General features: G+C 43.5%; 1 protein-coding gene across 1 annotated transcript in view; it reads right to left on the reverse strand.

Moving 5' to 3' along the window:
* PCSK2 (proprotein convertase subtilisin/kexin type 2) overlaps positions 1-21,106 on the reverse strand; it is a 108,756-nt gene that overhangs the window by 12,248 nt on the left and 75,402 nt on the right. The window contains exons 7-9 of the mRNA XM_054821047.1: positions 15,153-15,241; positions 12,289-12,464; positions 138-353 (exon numbers count right to left, since the gene is read on the reverse strand). Of these exons, the coding sequence (XP_054677022.1) occupies positions 138-353; positions 12,289-12,464; positions 15,153-15,241 (481 nt within the window). The remainder of the gene's footprint in view (positions 1-137; positions 354-12,288; positions 12,465-15,152; positions 15,242-21,106) is intronic.

Below are 21,106 nucleotides of genomic sequence, written 5' to 3' on the forward strand. Positions count from 1 at the left end.
GGCACGATCATGTACTGCAGATGAGAAAATATCCATCTCAACAAAGGACCATCTGCTGCTCCAAAGCCGACAGAGTTGTAATAGGTCGTGGGAGTGCACAAAGACAGCAGCAATAGCACAATAATATCTGGACTCACCACACCAGCCTCTGGATTTCTCTTCCTTCCATTACTAAAGGTGGAAGCTAAGGTTGAAGAGCAGCTTTCATCATACAGCGCTGTCCGTCCATCGTTTATAGCAGAATTGATGGAGATTGTCCACATGCTTGATGCATAACCATCGCAGTTACAGTCATCATAGCTGCCCCCATCTCCAGAGGCCCAGACATAGATGCTTCCTTTGCCGCCCCGGCCCTGTGAAAGGGGAAAATCAACCCTCTTGGGTTAAATTGCAAATAAGAGACAGCAGCTACTTTAAACTGCACATTGTAAAGATAGGTATCTATAAAGGAGAAAACTGGTCCAAACAAAATACACATCAACCTTAAGCTGAAATAACATAGACTTCTGGAGGTTATAAAATCCGGTTAACTGGCAGCTGCAGCCAGTTCTGCAACCTTGTGTACACAGAGCACTTCCATTTATCTCCTGTTTTGCTTGATGCCCTGAAGGCTCCTGTGCCAGATGCTAAGACACTTTATGGATTCATTAGCGTTTCTGTCAAGGTCTAAGTGCTGTGAGGAAAGCGTTCTTTTCAAAGGGATATAGGTCATCCCACATGCTGGGATCCAATTATGTTCAGGCAATGGCTAAAAAACTCTGTAAAACTGGCACCTTTTTCTCTCAATAGATTTTTCTCCAAAGGTCTCACTGACTCAGAGTTCTCTTCTGACAAACCCGCTTCTACTACTAAGTAGAAAATAAAGTTATGGGACCATATAAATCATCTATAGAAAGATGGTCTGCCAATTCAACTGGGAAGGCAAGGGATGGACGGGAGAGACTGAAGCTGAAGGGCAGCTATAAAGGTTTCCCATTAGTTAAAGGAAAGAAATCCCCATCCCCGCCTCCGCCTCCAGATAGGCAAAGAACGGGGAGGGACCAACTCAGCTTCTCATCCCGTACGAAGAAAGAGGTAGAGGCTGCCGGGAAGGAGGTTAGACCTCAGAACCATGACACTCAGGGCAAGATCAGTGCTACTGAACCCAAAGCTCAGGTCCCCCGCTAATTCCAGCACAGCCACCATTTCTCTCCGTGTTTAGTCTAGTGTAATCCAACGTTTATTTCCAACAGCACCAGAAGGGTGCAAGGCCTCAATTTAACGTACTTACAGCAGGTAAGAAAAACATCTCTTCTAGCCTCCTCATTGTCCAGCGTGAACTGGAAGTTAAGGAACATACAAACATAGCAACCTGCAATGGTATTTTAATAGGGAACCTTTTCTGCCAGGAATTTAAATCAAATCTGAGCTCCCAGCAGTAGCTTCTATTTTTCATGATACCCCACTGAACAGAGCAACCTCATTATTTCAAGCACGTTAGTGAGTTGCATTATAATCCACTGAATTGCACAGCAGGTTTGCTGCCACTGGGGTACATAACATCTCAAGACGTAGATTTTCATAATAAAGATGATGACTATGAAAAAGCTTATTGAAATCAGTCTAAGAACTCCCACAAAGACCTGAGATCAATCATGTGAATTTTAAGGGAAGACGATACCGTTAAAAAAAATATACTCTAAAAACAAAATAATTCCAGGAAATTATAAAAAAATTTTAAAAGATCAGCATAACAAGAACAGTTGTGTCTTTTTTTCCTTTGACCTTTTCTATATCCCACCTTGTTCTCTGGCTGCCGTTAGCCTACAGGGCCCAACCCCGGGCTTTGGACTCGCTTCAGAGGCTACATCCCAGCTTGCCACCACGCCCACGTACACCATCCACCACCTTGTCACCATCTGTCCCCTTTGGACAGCCTCGGTGGCAGCTCGAGCACATCTCTGCCTGTCCCAAAAAGACAGGCTGCTCCCAGCGCAGAGAGCGGGTGGTTGCTGGTGCCACGAAGAGGACGTTTGGCATGTACGGACCCATTCTTAACTCTTTCCTTCCAGCCATTTTAAAGGGAGAGGAAACACTATTTTCATGTGATAAATTCACAAAAATAGCTTGGTGCCTGGAAGTCAGCCTCCGCAGCGTTCAGCAGGGGGAAACAGACTTAGCCCTGCTCGGCAAATTGTTCCATGTTGCCAAAACTGGATATTGCTGCAAAACATTTCACCCCACGGGCTGGATTTGTGGCAGAATGGCAGAAAATGGGTGCAACAGGCTGCTGGTGGGGAGCAGGGGGAATCCACAGAGGAACCGAAACTTGGGCTCAGATTTGTGGGTGGCGTTAGCCTGCTGAGTCCTGCCGGGGACCGGTTTTCTGCGTGTAATTACTGTAACATGAGAATGGCCTCAGGATATCACTTCTATGAGAGTCACATACACAAGCATGGCTTAGCTTTTAAAACCATAATTCCCCTCTTAATACTCTAATTTCAATTGTCTTTCCCTTTTAGGCAGGACTGGAAAGAAGAGCAAACACTACTGGAATAAACTGATAGCAGCCCAAGCGCATTATTTGCAATGATGCTTAGGATTTGCTGCTTACAATTCCCACAGCCAGACCTGCTGTAGTTGGATAGTTGGCACAGGCAAACTGTTTGGTGGCTGTCCTCGGGCATTGTTTCATTTACCGGGCAGAAATATATGGCTTCAGGGGAAGGGAATTCTCAATTCCCTAGATGGTAGTAGACTAAAGCAGAAAAATCCCAGTTGAGTTAACTGTCATATGTAAACCGAACGGAAAGGTCCTATTTGCATCTCAGCCTTACATGAACCTAAAAAATGTCAGTGGTGTCACCCAACTTGGGCTGCTGTAAATTTAGGCCAACAACGGGACCAGAGAAGGTGGTAGTAATACACACTGCAAACACCAGAGGGAGCCTGAAGGAAGAGTCAGGAACAAGAGAGACCAACAAGATAACATACATTTTAAAGGATCATTTTTCCTCCAGAATCCTGTTGAAACCTGCTCATTTCCCCCAAAAGCGATGCACAGCGTGGCACCCACACTTCTGAGCCATATGAAGCTGTATCTCAGAGCTGAAAATGGATCTTGGTGCAATTTAGTACTAGCCCAAGAGGGGCCCACCTCTCAATTTGGGCTATACCAGAACGAAATCTTGGACAAAACTATATGCTTAGAAAGTCACAGACAGCTACTGAGAAGCTCTCTTTGTGGAAACAGCAGGTTTTCTATTTCCAGTGTCCTTCGTGGGATGTTGTGCTACCAGCAAAAAATATCCCTGAAGTTTTCTTACCCCTTTTCTCATCTTCTAAAGAGCATAATCCCAGAAAAACTTCTTTACTGAACTACCCTGCAAAAATGAGTTGGCAGGAGACCGCAGCCTAATTCACTTTATGTAACTTCAGGCACATCCTGAACTTTTTTCTCCCTTGTTATTGCGTTCATTCATCATGCTTGCTGGGCTAGTGCCTAAGCCAATGTTTCTCCAAGTTTTGATTGCTGGATGACACTATCCAGATAAAAATAGCTGGTATTTGACAAATAAATCTCCTCCAGCTTCCCTGACCTTTCCCACCCAGGCTGGCAAGTGCCCGTGTGAATAACAGCTGGGCTTCTAACACGGCACGGCCTCTGCCTTGGCTCCTCTAGTTCCCCCACTCCAGCCTGGCCATCAGGGTTGCGAAAGACCGAACATAAGGACGGAACGTAACAGGCTTTACGGCACATTTCTGACGCCCTTTGGCTTTGGCCTAATCCTTCAGTCATAGGTCAGGACTAACAGTTTCCAAACAGTATAAGCCAAAACCAAAGAACGGACTCCTGCCCAGAAAAGCCAAGTACCAGGGAAGGACAGCATCGGGACAGCAGCAGGCAGATGGGCTCAGGATAAGAAGGAAAAAAAAAAAAGCAGCTACCAGATGGTCAATGATCTCAGCACATCAACCCGACTGCGAGGACGTATTGTTTTTAGGTGCAGTAAAAAGGTTTTTCAGGATAAGGACAGCCAAACGGTTCGCTGATGTTTATGGACTGTCCCACGTCTAGGGAAGAAAATGCAGATGGAGCACATTGGGAAAAAAATAGGAAAAATTACAGAAAGCAATTTCCAGTTCTGTAACAACTTCAAAGCACATACTATTTTATAAGCACCTTTCTTTTTGTGTGACGTATGATAGCTATTTTGTATTTCTTCCCCTGAAGAAAACAGAAGTGTTTCAGCACCTTCTATATAATTTAATAGCAATTTATGTGCCTTCTATGGTAAGAGAGGGGCTGCTTTTCCAAGAAAAGTAGAAAATTCTATAGCTTTTTCAAGTCTGCCATGGGTCCTACTGACTTTTGGACAGGACTCAATTTCTATCCCCAATTAATTTCAACTGTATTTTCCTCTGAAAGGAGTGTTTCTTTCTCTTCACAACTGAATTATTTGAAAACCCTTACATGTTTTGTAACTAAAAGCTGCACCCTTAAGTAATGACTGTGAATTATCTCCGAAGGCGTAGCCTGCAGCCCAGGGTGTGGTGTGCCCAGAATATACTGCTCTGCCTGGAGGTGCTTTGCAGCGCTGGTTCTGCAGGCAACACAAAATCGCAATCGTGCCCCCAGGCTGGGGCACGCCAAGGCAGGGACGGACTGCGGAAGAGCTGCAGGACAGTCTTCTCGCTGCCATGACTTGGCAGGGAGTGTCGGGCTGGGCTCTCCAGACATCTAGGAGCCTACGCAAGAGACCTTGCTTGGCCTTGTTCTCCCCACCGCTCCTGTGCGCGAGCAGCCCAGCGATGTGGCGTAAGCCAGCTGGAGGCAGCAAGTCCTTGGCATCACTGAACTGCTGCTCATCTTTTGCACTGCCAGGGTTTTCTGGATCCTGCCTGCGTGTTCCTGCATCCCTGACATGGTGCCAGCTGGACAGCCCATTGAGCCCTCGCTCTCCTGGCTCCTCCAGCTAGCTCTGCAACTGCCAGGCTGATTTGCCCAGAGCAAGCTGGTAGCCTGTGACTTCCTGGATCCCGTTGCTCATTTCCTGTACTGATTTCTCAGGGAGTGCTAAAATCTAAAGCAAAATCTAGGCAGAAACACATTCCTGACAGCCAGCCAAGTAATCTCAATTTAACCACACAGACACCAAAGTTTTAAGCAGGAAACATATTTGGATTTCTAAAGTTTGCCACTGCACACATTCAGGGGGACAGCTGTCTTGTTTGAGCTGAATGCCTTACATTTCTCCCACGTCCAGCCCGTTCCAAAAGCTTGGAGCTGCTGTACTGTGCCCCTGGAAGAGCCCAGGATATCCGTCCTGCCCAGCACACCCACAAGTCGTGGAGTTTGGTGCATAAGAAATAGCAGCTGGTTTATCCTACTCAAATTTGGCGCTGCTGAAGGTGCTGTCTTCACTGTTGGCCTGTCTATCCCTCAGGCACTCAACGGGGAAGGAGGAAAGGCTGTTTTGGCAGGAGCAAGAAGTCAGTTAAACACTTGGCTGCTAGGCAGAGGACCTCCATCACTTGGAACCATGTTTCAGTCATGCTGGTCCTGTTTTTGTACCTCTCATATTCTGCTGCTTCAATAACTGGCTGTCTGGTTCCTCCTAGCAGATTTCTGCAACTATTTGGGTCAAGAAATAATCACCCAAGTACAACAGACTGCTACATATGAGATTCTCAAAGAACTAAGCCCTGTAATTGTTAAACCCTAACGAAAGGCTTTATGTAACTTATTCTAGACTTGGTCACAGAAGAGTACTGAACTCCCATCCACCAACTCCCAATTAATTGCATAATTGTTAATATCTCCTTTAGCTAAAAATAATGCTTCAGCCATTTCCTACATCTAAATTACTGTTGAAACTGGATGGACTTCTGTGAGCCAAGACAAATGAATGGAAAATTACACTTTTGGTGAAGAGAGACAGCATTAGGTCTCAATTAGGGTTCAGTCCAGCAGGGAAACAGGGAGGGAACTTTGAAAATGCTGAGACAAAACCTTTTCATTATCCATTCCTTTTTTGTTGGATCCTGGGCTGCATACCACAAGTGATAATGCATTACTCTAGTCCGGCAATTCTGCAGGCTTAACTCTGGTTTTGATAATATTTGCAAAAATCAATCCCATCCTCTTTTCAGTATTTCTGAGATAGATTATCACCGAGAAAAAGATTCTAAATGCCCAATTTACTTTCACCCAGTGACGATGGTGGTTTCCCTGCCCAGGGCTCCCAACTGGTGTGTGTGAGGCCTCACAGCTTCAACTGTGGCTCTTGCAACACTGTGCAAAGGTTCCCAGCTTGTAGCATCACCCTTGCTGGGATGCTAAAGCACATGGCTGCTGAGTTGTGGCACAGAGGTTCGGCAAAAAACACTCCTGGGGTCAGAGGGAGACAGCAAAATCTACATTTTGAGGCTACATTATTGTCTTGCCTCCTTAGAAAACAGCAATTTGCATGTCAATAAAGAAAATATTTACATTTGGAGCTTACAAATATGCCATGTTGGCCCAACCTATTGATACAGCAGCTCTCTGCTCTTTATGTGACAGTCATTTCAGCCTTTGTGAAGGGCAATATTTAACTTTGTCACAGGCCCACGCAAAGCACAAACCTACAACAGCCAAGGTCCTCAGTTTACCAAGGCATCCCTGAGGAGGCCAATATCGCAACAGAAATCAGTGGCACTTGAGATTTGCCCCCCATCCTGAATTCAGAGGCACACGTCTGTTCCCTGAGCTGCGGCAGGAAAGCAAACGGTCACCGACTGGTCTCCCAACCTGGGTCATGTACTCAGTCAAAGGTTGTGTATCCCATTACCAGGTCAGAAAAGCTGGTCATACTTTTTTTACAAAAGCCTGAAAATATCCCGTCAGATGAACGGGGTGACTTCAAAATTTCAAGCAGATATTCACGTGGTGTTTTAATAAGGTTTGATTTTATCTGACATAAATAGACAAGGCATGGAATTATAATGCATATTCCAGATACAATAGCAATACGACAGTAAAGGGCTCCCAAGTTATAAAGAAGCTTGTAATGCTTCCTCAGAAATGGAGTAATCAGATGGTTGCCAGATCATAGACTCATTTCCCTACCCTCACTTGGCTGTTGAGCAAATAAAACGATGTTGGAGGTATCTAACTGCATATACTTTATTAACGTGCTATCTTCAGCATATTTCAAAGAACAGTAACACAATGTCTGTGGCCTTGGAGAGAGGCAAATGAGAAATATCTCCTTTCATTTTTAACACTGTCCTTTCTTCTTCCATTGGTGAGCCCAGTTACAGAATCACGATGAGACAATAAATTTTTAATACTGCTCCCCTGACAATTTCTGCTGTACTTGTGCAGCATTTTCTTAGGTAGAACCATATTATGGAAGCAATAACGTTTACACCAGGACATGCACAAATGGATCATGCCTTATATATTCTGGCTGAGCTGGTGAAGTCTCAAGAAATTAATTCAGTCCATGAGCAGCTCCTCACAACCTACTAATATAAAAGCCTACATCATAAAAATGCAATAGATAGAGACCAGCTTAGCTTGATTACTTCTTTTTACTGCCTTAAATTCCAATAGCTGAAGCTGGAAAGAACTGGACTCATGAAATGACAAATAAGAATTGCATTAAAGACAGGATGTACGGTAAGACATGGCTGGAATTAGTTCTTGAGCTAGTTAAGCTTTTCCTGCTAAAGATGATTGCTGATACAGTTCTGGATGCAAGGTACCAGAGAACAAAAAGTCTGTATTTAAGAGAGTTGTGCTGTCACAGGAATCCCATCTACCATCCCTACCTCCCCCTTCAAGCTCTCCAGCTCCCAAAGCACCCACAAAGTAAAGCACAGGTCAGACAAGGGATATGTAAATCACACAGCATTGCTTTGTCCAGCCATGCTACATGTAAATTGCTACTACCATCTCACTCCCCCTTTCTCTCAAATGAAAGTACCTCTCAATCAGCTACTATGCTCAACATTGCTGGGCTGTTTGTTCCTAAGTCCATCATCCTGGTTTCTTGCTCTGCTCTGAATTTTAGTTTGTATTTCTGCACCTGCAGTAAAATCCCTCCATAGCTCATCAAAGAAATGTATCTGCAAATATGTGACACAGAGTGATTAGGAGCTTCGAAACTGAGCATATCTTGGTGCAGGGCTAAGATATCTCAGGGCAGCCTGGAACATTGTTAGACTGGTGATTTACTGAGGCTGTAAAGTAACATATACCTTTTCTCCCTAGACCCCATAACCTGCTGCTGATCATAGACATGGCTCAGACAGAGTCTAGAGGCCAGATAATAAAATCTCATTAAAGATATCCATTTTTTTGCTCCTGGCAAGCGTGTTTAAAGAGAGAGAGAGAGTGTGCAACAGAGTGCATTCTCTGAATGTCTCTTCCACCAGACAGAACAGCATTTGTCTCTTAGCTTGTTGTGGACTGCCCTAATGGATATCTGACTCGGGCGCAGTCTAGCACAGACTCCTGTTACAGCTGGAAGCCAGCATCAGGTGCCGCACAGCCAAGGGCGAGTGCAAGACCTCCTCATTAGGCAGGTACCGGATACTCACAAGTTTCAACCTAATCTTTAAAAACTAGAAGTTGTATTAAGTCCTTTCCAATTACATCCCAAATATGTGTTTTCTAGCAGCTGGTATTTGCATTAGGTAAGATTGTTCGTCTGTGTCAAACAGACACAGTGCTGGTAATTGCCAAGCTGCTTGTGGATGTTTGCGCACATGAAACTCTTTCAACCCCTATTCTCAAGCAAGCGCCTGCTATTTCAGCTGTGAGCTCATTTATCTTTGCAGTGCCACTACCACTATTCAGTGACCCAGTCATGCTGCTGGCTATTGCCCTGAACAAAAGTCATGAGATAACACAGTGAAGAGCAGATTGCACTAACAATGAATGAGATCCGTGACTTACTAACAAAAAGCAGCTTGAGTGCCCTTCCCAAAATGTTCTGATTACATGTATTACACCGACACCAACTTCACACATACACTAACCCCTTTGTGCTCAGCCTTAGAAAAACAGTTAGTAAAAGAGCCCATAAAGGAGTTGCCAATGTGATGGACAGATTTTGCTGTCCTTAATCACCCTATTTTCGTGCTGCCTTTGTTTATGCTCTTTACCTTACCAACGAAGAGCCCACCAAAGTGAAGGCACGATTAAGACAAAAGGTGAGAATCAGCTTAACAAATACCAGGAATAGGAAATGGAAGAGGAAAGGTAAGAAGATGGGCTTAGCACACCTGGTTATGGCTGCACAGCTTCAAGCCATAAAAACAGACATACAAACAAGAAGCTTCTGCAGTTAGTATCATCTTATTGTTATCAGGTGACCAGTTATCCCCAGCACCCCAGCATCTCTGGAAGGAGGACTTCAAAAGTGGAACGGAGTTTGAGGGAAGGATGAAACTCTTGTCGGTGAGTTTCTCCTTCAGCCGGGTTCCCAACTACGCTGGCAACACCGTGTCTGTCAACTCAGTTAACTGCATATTCCCCGTAAGAATTTCGTATCACTCCCACTTATTTATTTTTAGTTTATTGCATCAGAAGCAAGGATATTAATCTTGTTTTGTGCAAGAGATCTTACATTTCCTTCTGGGACATTTGGAAGTATTGTTTTTAGTTTAATAACACATTTTTATTCTCAGCATGTTGCTTCCTCCCTGCCAATATTTCAGCTTCATCACTAATTCATGAACCATCACTGGTGAGAATCAGCCTTAGACTGAGAAAAGAATTCCTATATTGATTTGTCTCTTGGTTTATAAAAGATACTTTTCTCTTTAAGAAAAGGGGGGTTTGGGTTTATTCTGAAAAATTATCATAAATTAGATTTACATTTGTACAGTCAATAGAGAATTTGGTGCATATATTATAGAACTAAACTAGGTAAAAGGGTATTATATCAAAGGTTGGTTAGTCTTCCTTTACATGCAGGATAGTCTGTAGTTGGATTTTCAAAGCACTGTGGAGAGCCCCCAGCATCCACTGACATCTTAAATTATCTTTAAAAAATCTGGCTTTCCACAAAAGGAGATCAGAACAAACTATACCCCAAACCCCCTTCTATGACAGGAAACGTAATGAGCAAAATAAGGGTAGATAAAGCTACGATCGAAACGCAAAGGGAGTTATATGGGGTGGAGCTGTCTCTTCTTTTGTGCACGTATTGCCAGGAGATAGCTGGGATACCGCCACTATAAAATTAAGTGTAATTGTCTCTGGACAACAATATCTTTCTTAGGTAGAATCCAATATCATCCCTTCTGCTCTCTAATTCTGCAATGGCTGTTTGACAGAATTGGTTTCCTAACGCAGGCTCTCCTGTTAATTTTATGCTTTCTGATAAGGTCCAAGAGCAATCCTTCCCAGAGCGCAGCTCACTGTCACCATTCTCTCTCCTTCGCAAGCATTCAACCCAAGAGATCTCAGGGCCCCTTCTGATCTTAATGTTGCAAATTATTTCTTAAAGAGAATTACAAACACTTCTGAGGAGAAGGTATTAAAAAAGTAATATGCCCAACACTCCAAAGTATGGAACTATGACCAGACAATAAAACAGAAGAGAAAAATCGTTTCTCCTATACTTAGCATTCAAAGAGAAGGTTAATTCCAGCGTAACTCCACAAATGAAAGCATATAGCGATACGATAGTATGTTAAATGAAAGATCTTTTAAATACCAAACTGCAAAAAAACCATGACTACAGTTTAAAATCTGCTTCTCTTGAGAGGGTAAAATGCTTCTATTTAGCTTAGTTTGCATTCCCCTGCCAGGGTTATTACTGCCTTTTCTTTTTACTTTTAGACGAGTTCTGCATGGAAGGAGAATAACGCAAAAATTATATGGGAATTCTTCTATATTCAGAGCTTATGTCTGCTCCAACCAACATTAGTGGAAGGAAGATAAAGTATCCGCTAACTATAAGACAGCAAGGTGTTGCTAAAAATAAATCAACTGCGTCACATACCTAAGATTGTCCCCAAGAATTTAATCTCTCCAAGTGTTTAAGGGGATCTTTATGGAAACACTAGAGCAATGAAAGGAAGACATGAAAAGAAACACAGCTTGTGTAAGATGACTTTGGAGGGACTTTGAGCTCATCAGAGGTTTGCAAAGTTTATACTACAAAATTGAGCAGGCTGAGGAGAAATTTTTGACGAGTCTTCCTGCGTTATTGCAGTACATTGCCAATTTTATGGGCAAGAGCATGAAGATGACTATAATTCATCTGTTACAGGAAAAACATTTGAGGCTGAGGATTTGCGAAAGCTTTAGACGCTTCCCTACCTACCACAGCAGTAGATTTAATTATCATGTCACAAAACATGGTAAACTGAATGTGCTGCTCACAGTGAGGTGGTGATGAAGAGTGGGAGAAACTGGCACGAGTAAGAGGAAGAAATAATTTGGATAGAAAAATGAGTAATTGCAGAGCTCCCACACAAAACCACCCCAGATGTTCTGTGGAATTTCAGATCTTTTCATCATGGAAAGCCATCTATGATCAACCAAGGGGAGGAGGCTCATTCCCTACAGCACCAGGAGCCACTGTGGTTGTCCTGGCTGGATGACATTAAAGAGATGGAGACAGAGCCATGCAAGGTTTGTTCATTTGTTTTGGACTGATTTGTTTTCTTTTTGAGTTGCGGCACACATTTTACCCAACCTTCTAATAGAGTACAGGTTTAACAGATTCCAGAATGATGTTGACTGTCTTTACAAAGACCACAGACTGTTCCTAGAAGGAGGTGGAAAGGTGGGAATAAACAAGGATGCTCCTGCTACTGGGAAATAATATTACTCCATGGACATCTGAACAGGTGTGGTTCACAGCTGTAATCATGACCATATACAAGTGACCAGAAAGACTCTACACATCCAAACAATAATTAAATTGGTAGCACATCAAACCAGACAACGTGATGTCTGGTATGGCTGGCATGTTTCTACCCAGGGAATATTGACAGGATCAGGCTCTTCCATTTTGACTGCGATGGCACGTGAAAAGCATATGTACGCTGACTACAGATAAACATAGTTCCATGCAGGAGAGCACAGTATCCTGAGACTATGCAATAAAAGCAATGCCCCAATATTGCAGAGGGAACATCAAGGGACCTTGGAATGCACTGAAAGCTGGGATAGTTTACACAATTGCATTGTGATCTGCAACATCTAAGGGAGGACCATGTATTCCCAAATCATTGGTTTCAGCGTGAGTGTGTACATATCATTCTGCCCCAGTAACCCAGGGTATTTAATAAGACTGTTACCTTATTCACACCATCTGCCATTGCTTGCAGCGTTAGCTCTCTAGGTCCATCCACTGTCTTTCCATTATCAGTTGGTCCCCAGCTGGCACTGTATATATCTATGACTTGAGGCATATGACTGATAGAGGAAGCCTCAATAATGTCTGTCATAAATGGTTGGTCGAGCATTCGAATACCTGTAGATTTAATCAACATAAACATGAATTATGCATTACCCAGCACAAGATGAAATCTCAGCACCTGGAGAAGCCCCCCCAGTTACAGATATTTTAATTCACTGGCAGTTTCACTCGCTCAGTAATTCCACACTCGCCATGCACATTGCACCAGGGTATGCTTACCCAGCAGGATGGCAGCACTTAAACACCCAGCCACAGCAATGCAGCATGGCCCAGAAAGTGAAAGCACTTTATTGTTAGCTTTCTAATTACATAGTACTTTCCATTTACTATTTGAAAACACTTTCAAAACAGTAATATTCAGCAATCTCAGCATTTCTTAGCATTTAAATAATATTAATAGTATTAAAATAGTATTTTCTAACAACTAGGGAAAAGGATTAAGGCCCCTCCATCTCAGATTTTTAACTCAGTGATGTGTTGACACTTCATTCGTATTTCAAGTAATTTTTCTATTTATTTTGGTTCTTTTCCAGAATTTAATCAGAGAGGGGAAACACATGACACAACGATTTCCTGGAAAATATCATTGTGTCAACATGCAGATGCAATAGCAAAATATGGCCGGTATTTGGACAAAAAAAGCAAACTAAAACCTGCTTCCTTTTACATATACTGACGTAGAAATCAAGTTAAACGATACCATCCTAGGGCATGCCAACTGCATAAAACCTCACAGCGTTGGCCCTAGGCAAGCCAGAGAGTGTGACAAGACAGCAGTGCAAGCCCTCACATCCGTCACGCCCCACACATAGGACAGTTTCACCACGAGCCAACCTCTCAGTGGCCTTTGGATGAGACCTGGGGATCCAGGGACACATTCCAACTCTCATTCGTAGCCTTGAGTTGAAGTTCAGCTTTTCCCAACAGTTTTAGGATACAGATGGGACAGAAATCAATACCACAAAGCCAAACAGCATGAATGGCAGTGAGGATCCTGATTTAGAAGCCACTGCTTTTACTATATTCAGTACAAAATCCATGTGCCAAATGTGAGGCTGGAAAATGTGGTATAAACTTCAGATAGAAACCAGACCAAAGCTGGATATTCCTGATCTGCTAATTCAAGCTAGAAATTATGAAGTCACACTCAATGAGTGAGAAATCCCTTCATGTGCTTATAAAATGCAGATCTGCACTGAAACCACAGAATTAATTATTGACCCCAGGGAGGTGGAAGAACAACAGTAGAAACCAAGCCATCTGGTTTGATTTTAGGGCAAAAGAAAGAGGTACAGGAAGCAAAACACATGATGCCCCAGAACCTTGGCTACAAATTTCCAGCTCCACTTGCAAACGTGGACCTTGAATCATGTCAGCAGCAGACTCTCAGCTCTAATGAGCTTCCGAGTTCCCACTGACCACACGGTGGTGCTACAGGCGTACGCTGTCCTCAGGCAGGAACGGCTGGCTTTTCCAAAAATCCGTAGGGATTTTGCTACAAAGTGGACAAGTATGGAAGGCTATTTGTAGGCTGCTGGTCATCAGAAAAGGCCTTCACCTCTTGATTTTTAAGCAACCATCTTGAAGTTGTGGAGTTATACTAATAATACAGATGAGGTCCAGCCAAAATCCCATGCCTCAATTCACATTCCTCTAAAAGTAGCTATTGCCAGAATGTAAATTTTGTAAAATGTCCCATCCCTGAAGGGGACGTTAGCATTATTGAAGAAAGCGGTCAAGAAGCAGTCCCGCCTAGCCACTTAGTAAGTCTCAGTGATATTTCTTAGGGTAACAACTTAGCAAACATTGCTTGGTGCCCTTCTACTGTAGAGATTCAGCTTTTGATCATGTAGGTGACAGGTGCAATGTAGCCTTCTCCAGATCCTTCTGACACCACGGTGAAGCAGGGACTGGCCAAGCAGAGCAGAGCTGCCCACGCACACACACAGTGAACCATTCCCAGGAAGCCATGGGTGTACCCACACTGGTGTTTTGGTGTGGATTAGGGAATGAAAGTGAAATTCATAAGCATCTACGCTTGCTGTGCCTCGGTTCTCATCATGGAACAGTTTTAAGAGTGGGAAAACTGGATTTCTTCAGATTAAACTAAACCGACACATGCTGTCCAAGAGCCTAACTCACTCTAATCACTGTATTCAGTCTATCAGTGCAGACAAGAGCTAGTTAGAAGTAAAAACACCCAGTACACCTGAGGTGTGAATGCTGGGTGCTGGGCACCACCAATTTCATTCTGTGTATCTGCTCCTATCACTGCATCGCTTGTTAAAATAGAGGAAGCTAATGACTGCAGAGATTTACAGCACTGCAGGTCCTGCCCTTCGAGAATCTAAAGCTAAGAGCAGCATGGGATTTGCCTTTTCAAATAGTTTCTAAGTGCACAGGAATTTATATTTTACCTCCTGCGAAATGAGATTTGTCACAAATGATTCTGCAACTACACAGGGAAGAAGCACTGAAAATCAGCATACAAACAGGAGTTGGCATAGGAAGGAGCAGAGCTGTTCCTTTGCAGCGTTATTAAAGAGGCTATATAAGGCTCTCAATTGAAAAGGCAAAGCCATGGAGAAATTCCTCTCCCCAGCTACTGTGAAAAGTAATAAACACATGGCCCAGTGCCAGCCTGCAGTCCTGTCCTGGGCACTGCTCCCTGTCTCTGCAGGAGAAGTTCTGCCTGAGGCACGGCAGCGTAAGGACCATTTACACCTTGAATTGCTACCATACCTGCCACCTTAGAGTTGTACGCAACTCCCACGCCGCAGATGTTGTTGTTGGCAGCAGCAGACACCTCTCCCGCACACCTTGTCCCGTGGCTGCAAAAGGGAAGACAGACACCACGTGAAGCCCAGCTACTGCATGTGCCGAATGGAGCTGGATCACTGTGATCTAGTTTTTGCCTCACAGTCAGCTCCCAGCACTTCAGAGGAAAACCGTTCCATGGCAAACTGTTGAGTGCTGTACTTGGATACTGGGATGAGCTCATTCCTTCCTGAAGCAGGAGATAATCAATCTCCTCTCTGCAGTATGAGCGATGCTTGCTCTGAGGTTAACACACATACTTACGCTTCATTTAGTTGTAAAGTTATTCAGACCTTTTCTTTTAAACTCTGTCAAACAGGTTCTGCCTTGTTACCAACTATTAGTCAGTAGAAACAGTCCCTTGACAGAACAGCGTAAAAATACGATCAATACAATTTCCTTCATGTTTGTGACTTTACAGTGTGATACCCGTTATTTTGAACCCCACAGAACAAAGTCTGATTGCCCTTTTGCTATTCAAACATGTACCCCTGCCTACAAAAAAATGCTATGGAAAGAGGTGGGTGCAATATCAAGCTGGAGTAGCAGAAGGGAGCCATAAGGGTCACTGCACTCCTCAGCAGCAGAGCTGTGGCCTCTCCTCCAGTGCCCAATTCCCAGGAGAGCTGACAAGGTGCTCCAGCTGTCAGCTCATGAAGCTACTGCTTTCCGCTCAAATGGGAAATGTCTCTGCTCTGACACAGAGGTCCAGGTTCAGGCTGACACGTGGCATTTCAAGAACACTTGGCGTCTCTGAAGTGCTTTACAGCTCTTAACAGGGACCCTTTAACTGGCAGTGGCTCCCAGGCAGGCTTGCAGGAAGGCAGATTGCATTTTCCTTTCTCCTAATTCATCACAGAAATTAAACCACAGAGAAGATAGATACAGACAATATAATCTAGTTTTAAAAAAACAGCACAGCAGCAGAGAAACTAGTGAAACCTGTGCCGTTGTCATGTTTTTAAGTTTAAGATGCTGCATCAATATGAATCCATCCTATTGCTCATATCGATCCACTCTGTGCATTAAAACCTGCATCACTCCTATAGCATGCTAAGGATTCATGCAATCAGCAGTGCTGTGTTATAAAACCTATCTAGAATCCCAGATGAACCATCCCGGGAGGCAGTAGACTTGTTTTGTTTTAACCATCTTTTTGTTTTTCGCCCTCTCTCTTCCTTTAAGCACCTCTGGCAAAGGTGAGTGTAACATTAATAAAGGGGTGAGAAGCAACGCATTCTTCTTCCCTGCTGTACTTGGAAGAATATATTTTTAAAGGCAGCTCCACAAAAGAAAATGACTGGCCTCAAACATACACAGTGTCTCAATCATGAAAGGGTGAAGATCTCATGCGAGTTCCTTTTAGAAAGGGGGCAGAGAGGAGAGCGATACAGATTTCTTATGCAGCTGCTGCAAAAAAATCTTTCAAAAATCAAGCAGGTTTTCCCTCATGCCCCTGTTCAAGGAACTGAAAAAAATATACTGTTGCTACGCATTCATTATCTAGTCATCTGTGGACTAGCTACAAGCCACAAAGCAGAAAAAAATGGCTTTGTTAAAAAATTGTCTTGACCGATGCTGGGGCACAAAAAAATCGGTGACACTGCCAGATAAGCTCTTTCTCTCACAGAGGGAAAAACTGTATTAGGACCTTCCTGGTGAAAAGATTTTATCAGAAGGTCCTCTTGCCCACCTCACCTCCCCAGCGTGCCAGCCCACACGATGGCGACCGTAAGCAGACCTGTTCCAGCAGCTCAGCGTTTAGATACCGTGCTGCTGACTAGAGAAAAATCGCATGTGAGTTAGTGCAAACGCATTTGGTTGAATTATTAATGGCAAATAGCAGACTTTTCCAATTTAGCCCTATTTGCTGTTCATGTATCATTGATAAATCCATTGTGGTTCCTGTGAAGTGACCCGTGTCATGGACACAAATCACAGCTTTCCTCTCCAACATTCACCTCTTCACTACTATTTCAATGTTTAAAACAAGGGGCTAGAAAACAATTAAGAATATTTTCACCTATGAAAAAGTTACTTCAAGAGTAAACTATATATTAGCAGGCAGGGTAAGTTTTCCATAAACATCATATAAATGCAAACATTTTACGTGAACATTCATGAAAACCTAAGATGGGAGACAGTGATTTAATTGAAACTCAGTTTTGCCTTCAGCTGGTTTAAACAACGTATCTGTACTAGTTATGAAAATTTCATTCTGCTTTGTCTTTGAGAACCATTTCTATTTCTAAAACCCACTGCCAATGCTGTTGCGCTTGCCCTTCTGGTGACATATTTTATAAGAGTAGAGGTGGCACAGATTTTCATTGAGGTTTCTTTTCATCTGCTTTGAAATGCTTCTGCAGACAGCAAAGGACAGGATCCATCCTTCCTAACTTCATCTCTCTGCAGGGGAGGGCAATGCAGAGCTGCAGTCACAACAGCTGGGACTATCTTGGTGCCTCTCTTGACCACTTTAGTTGCTTGCGCTTGGCAGCAATTAAATATGCAAAGCTCAGAGGGATACTTTTGTGGGGCAAATGCCATCCCTTTTTTACTCACGTGACATTGCCAGCTTCTAAGCGTTTGCACAAGGGAAAGCGTTCCCTTACTCTGGGGAACGTGCCACTTTGCCTGCATTCAAACACGCCAAGAACCAGCAGCAGTGCTGTGGCTGCTCCTTGACACTTGTGTCATAACACTGCAGGAAGAAAGAGCTGCTAAATCCGTTTATAGAAATTCTCAATTATTATGTTGCTTCCATTGTATTGATTGAAAAATGAGGAGGAGGAGGGAGCAAGTGTTTTTACCCTGTTAATGAGCACTGTCTGGAAGCCAAGGGGAGTTCTTTCCTTGACTCAACGGTATGTTGTTTGGATCCATAGTAAGTAAAGAACATTTTTACCTCTGAAGAATATGGGTTTCCAAGACAGTGAATACTTTTTGCCCAGCTAACTCTTATCTGGGTGAGAGAACATACAGAATACAAAGGTGACAGGACTGGAAATAATTATTCGTTATTTATATCATGGCAGAAATTCATAAACTCAGTGCTCTGAGATGGGGAGCCCCAAGTCATGCCTTCTGCATGCTCACAACAAGAAATGAGAGGGCTGTACTGAAAGGCCAAGCTATCTCTGACTCCTGTGGATACCTCTGCACTGCACAACATGGTATGTGCCAAGGTACTGAATGTGGTTTAGTAGGAGTGGGTATTAAAAATCACAGGCAGTTCCCAAAGTGGTTCCTAAAAACTACTTTGAGTGCTGTAGGGCTGCCTCTACTTTTGGGAACAGGGCTTGGTTCAGGTTTCTTCACTGTTCCTCAGGCTCAAACACAGCCCTGCCCAAAGTTGCACCCAGTGTCCCCTGTCCTGGCTTGGTCCCCAAGCTGTGGGTCTGAACACAGTCAAGCAGTCAGAACAGTAAGCACGAGAATAAATCTCTTGGCTACCCAGTCACCTACGTGCCTCTCCCTGCAACGGCAGTCGAACTGCCTGACTGCCATTTCCAGCCCAAGGCACCACACTGTCCTCTTCCAAAACCCACCTTGCTTCATTTCATAGGCCAGTGGAAAGGGCAAAGTGCTTCCAGCAGCCTTAAAAAGCACAAAGTGGAAGGGGAATCACTGCTTACAAGCAGAGCAGCTGTGATTAATGAAATACTCCATGCAAAAACCTCCCTTTTTTTCTTAAAGTCTAATGACACTTTGCACATGCAGCTGGCAGCTCACAAAAGCCCCTTGGTTCATCTCTTTAAAAAACAGTCCTCTGCTTCTTGTTCCACAAATCACTTGAATTGCTCGCATAGAAATGTATTCTTTACGGAAAAAGGGATATTACGCTATCCTATTTTGAGTCTGATCCTCCTGCATGCATAAAATTCAATGGGAGATACATCACTGACTGCAAACTGAGCGAAATGGAGCCTTTATTGCAGGTTTCTCTGAATGGCTTTTCTGTGTAACCACTCTCCATCCAGACGCACCTGTGTGGCTACGAATATGGATAGACAGACTGTCAAAGGCAGACAGTTGTAACCTGCCAGTAATCATAATTCAGGAGTCAGAAGTTACGACAATAGCTTATATATGAGCACGTGAGCTTGATTAATAGCATAGCCAAGAAATATGCAGAGAAAAACATAGTCATAACTACTCCTGAACAGCTGGATATGGTGTGCTGGTTTGCATCTTAGCCTGGGAAAAACATGAAATCTTGCATCTTAAAGCCTTCTTGAACTGTGCAGGCAGGAAAGGGACACTTTAGTGAATGTGTTGCTCCTGTGATTTACCTTGCAAGGCAGAAAATTCCCTGTCTCACCAAAGAAACCTCAAGGTTCATGACAAAGAATGCTATGCTTTCTAGGTATCATTTTTTTTTCTGGAAAGAATAATGAAGGAAATCAGCAAGGCAATTTCTGCATTGCTTTTCTCCTCCTGACTTGCTGACTTGAGCTCCCCATCCCCTCAAGAAAAGAAATAGAAGAAAGTGTTGCAGTTCTCTGAAAACCTGCGTCATGTTGTCCTCAATAATTACAGATCAGGTCACAGATGACCATGCTGCTCACCCTTGATTCTTCACTTGGGCACCTCGAGTCAGCCAGAGGCACCTGGGGCCAGAGACCACAACCCTTGCCACATCCAGGATGATTGAGGCCTGTTTTAAGAGACTTTAGGAGGTAACTCTGCCTCCAGGGCCACCTTGCAGAACACACGAGGACTGCAAACTGTGCCCCACTATAAAATATTTGAGAGCAGCACAATCAGTGTTAATGGGGCTTGGCAGAACACACTTAGTTTTATGAAGTTCTACACGGAAAATGGCACAAGCTACCATCTCCCACTAAAACTAAATTTAATTTTCCTCTGTGCTGCTCCAGAGCTAAGTGATATCTTTCTCCTACAAAGATCCTTTGCATAAATAAAGTGAGAAAGGCAGCAGACCTTCACCAATTAGAGCCCTAGTCCTTCTCCGACTTTCCATTCACTAATTGGATTCATACTAGTTTAGAAGTGTCGGATGTCCTTTCCTGAAATGAAGGAGAAATCTCATTGGCATCTTGCTTTGGCTGAAAAATGGCAGGACTACAAAGGAGGACATCACAGCTCTGAAATCTGTTTGATCCATTCCACGAAGCCTGCGTCTGAGGTGGAAGCACAGCTGCTCCCCATCTTTGTTGTGCCATTCTGACAGAACTAAAATTGATTTCTTCAGAAATAAAAACAAAAAACCCACACAAACCTCGGAGGCCATCCATACACCCATACTAAGTTAGAGATAAAAATCACATCAAATAGGCCTGAAGCATTTCCTGATAAGCACTACGACTGAGCCCTGAAACCTTTACAATTTTTCAAATTCTCAGTGCTGCTGCTATGTAAATGCTGGCAACATCAATTATATTTACATCTAGAAGACTTCTGGAAATTTCATTGAAAATATCCTGAAACAATTTTTACAAATTTACACACCCTGGGGAGTATGTCGCAGAGCCAGCGATGCTGGATGCTGAGATCACCAGGTAATAAACACACCTTATGGGTGTGCCTTGGACTCTGCACTCTTGAGTACATCACATCTTGCAGTTGGCCTGACTGAAAGGGCTTTTTCATGGGACAGATGCAGAATCCAGGGCACAGAGGGTTTTTTAAAAAATGTCGACACACATTTCTGTTCCCTTCTAACCAAAAGTGAGTTCTGGGAAACAAAACAGGGTCACATTTCCTAAAATCCGAAGCCTTTCCTTTTGGGTCATTCTTATTTATACCATACCTTGAGGACCAGACCTTCACCTGCTGGAAAATGGCCACGTTCAGAACATACTGAAGGAGGAGTGGGTCTTGGGCAATCATGATGTGTTAGAAATAATCACAACAAG

Source organism: Grus americana, chromosome 3 (assembly GCF_028858705.1).
Source record: "Grus americana isolate bGruAme1 chromosome 3, bGruAme1.mat, whole genome shotgun sequence".
Taxonomy (NCBI): Eukaryota; Metazoa; Chordata; class Aves; order Gruiformes; family Gruidae; genus Grus; species Grus americana.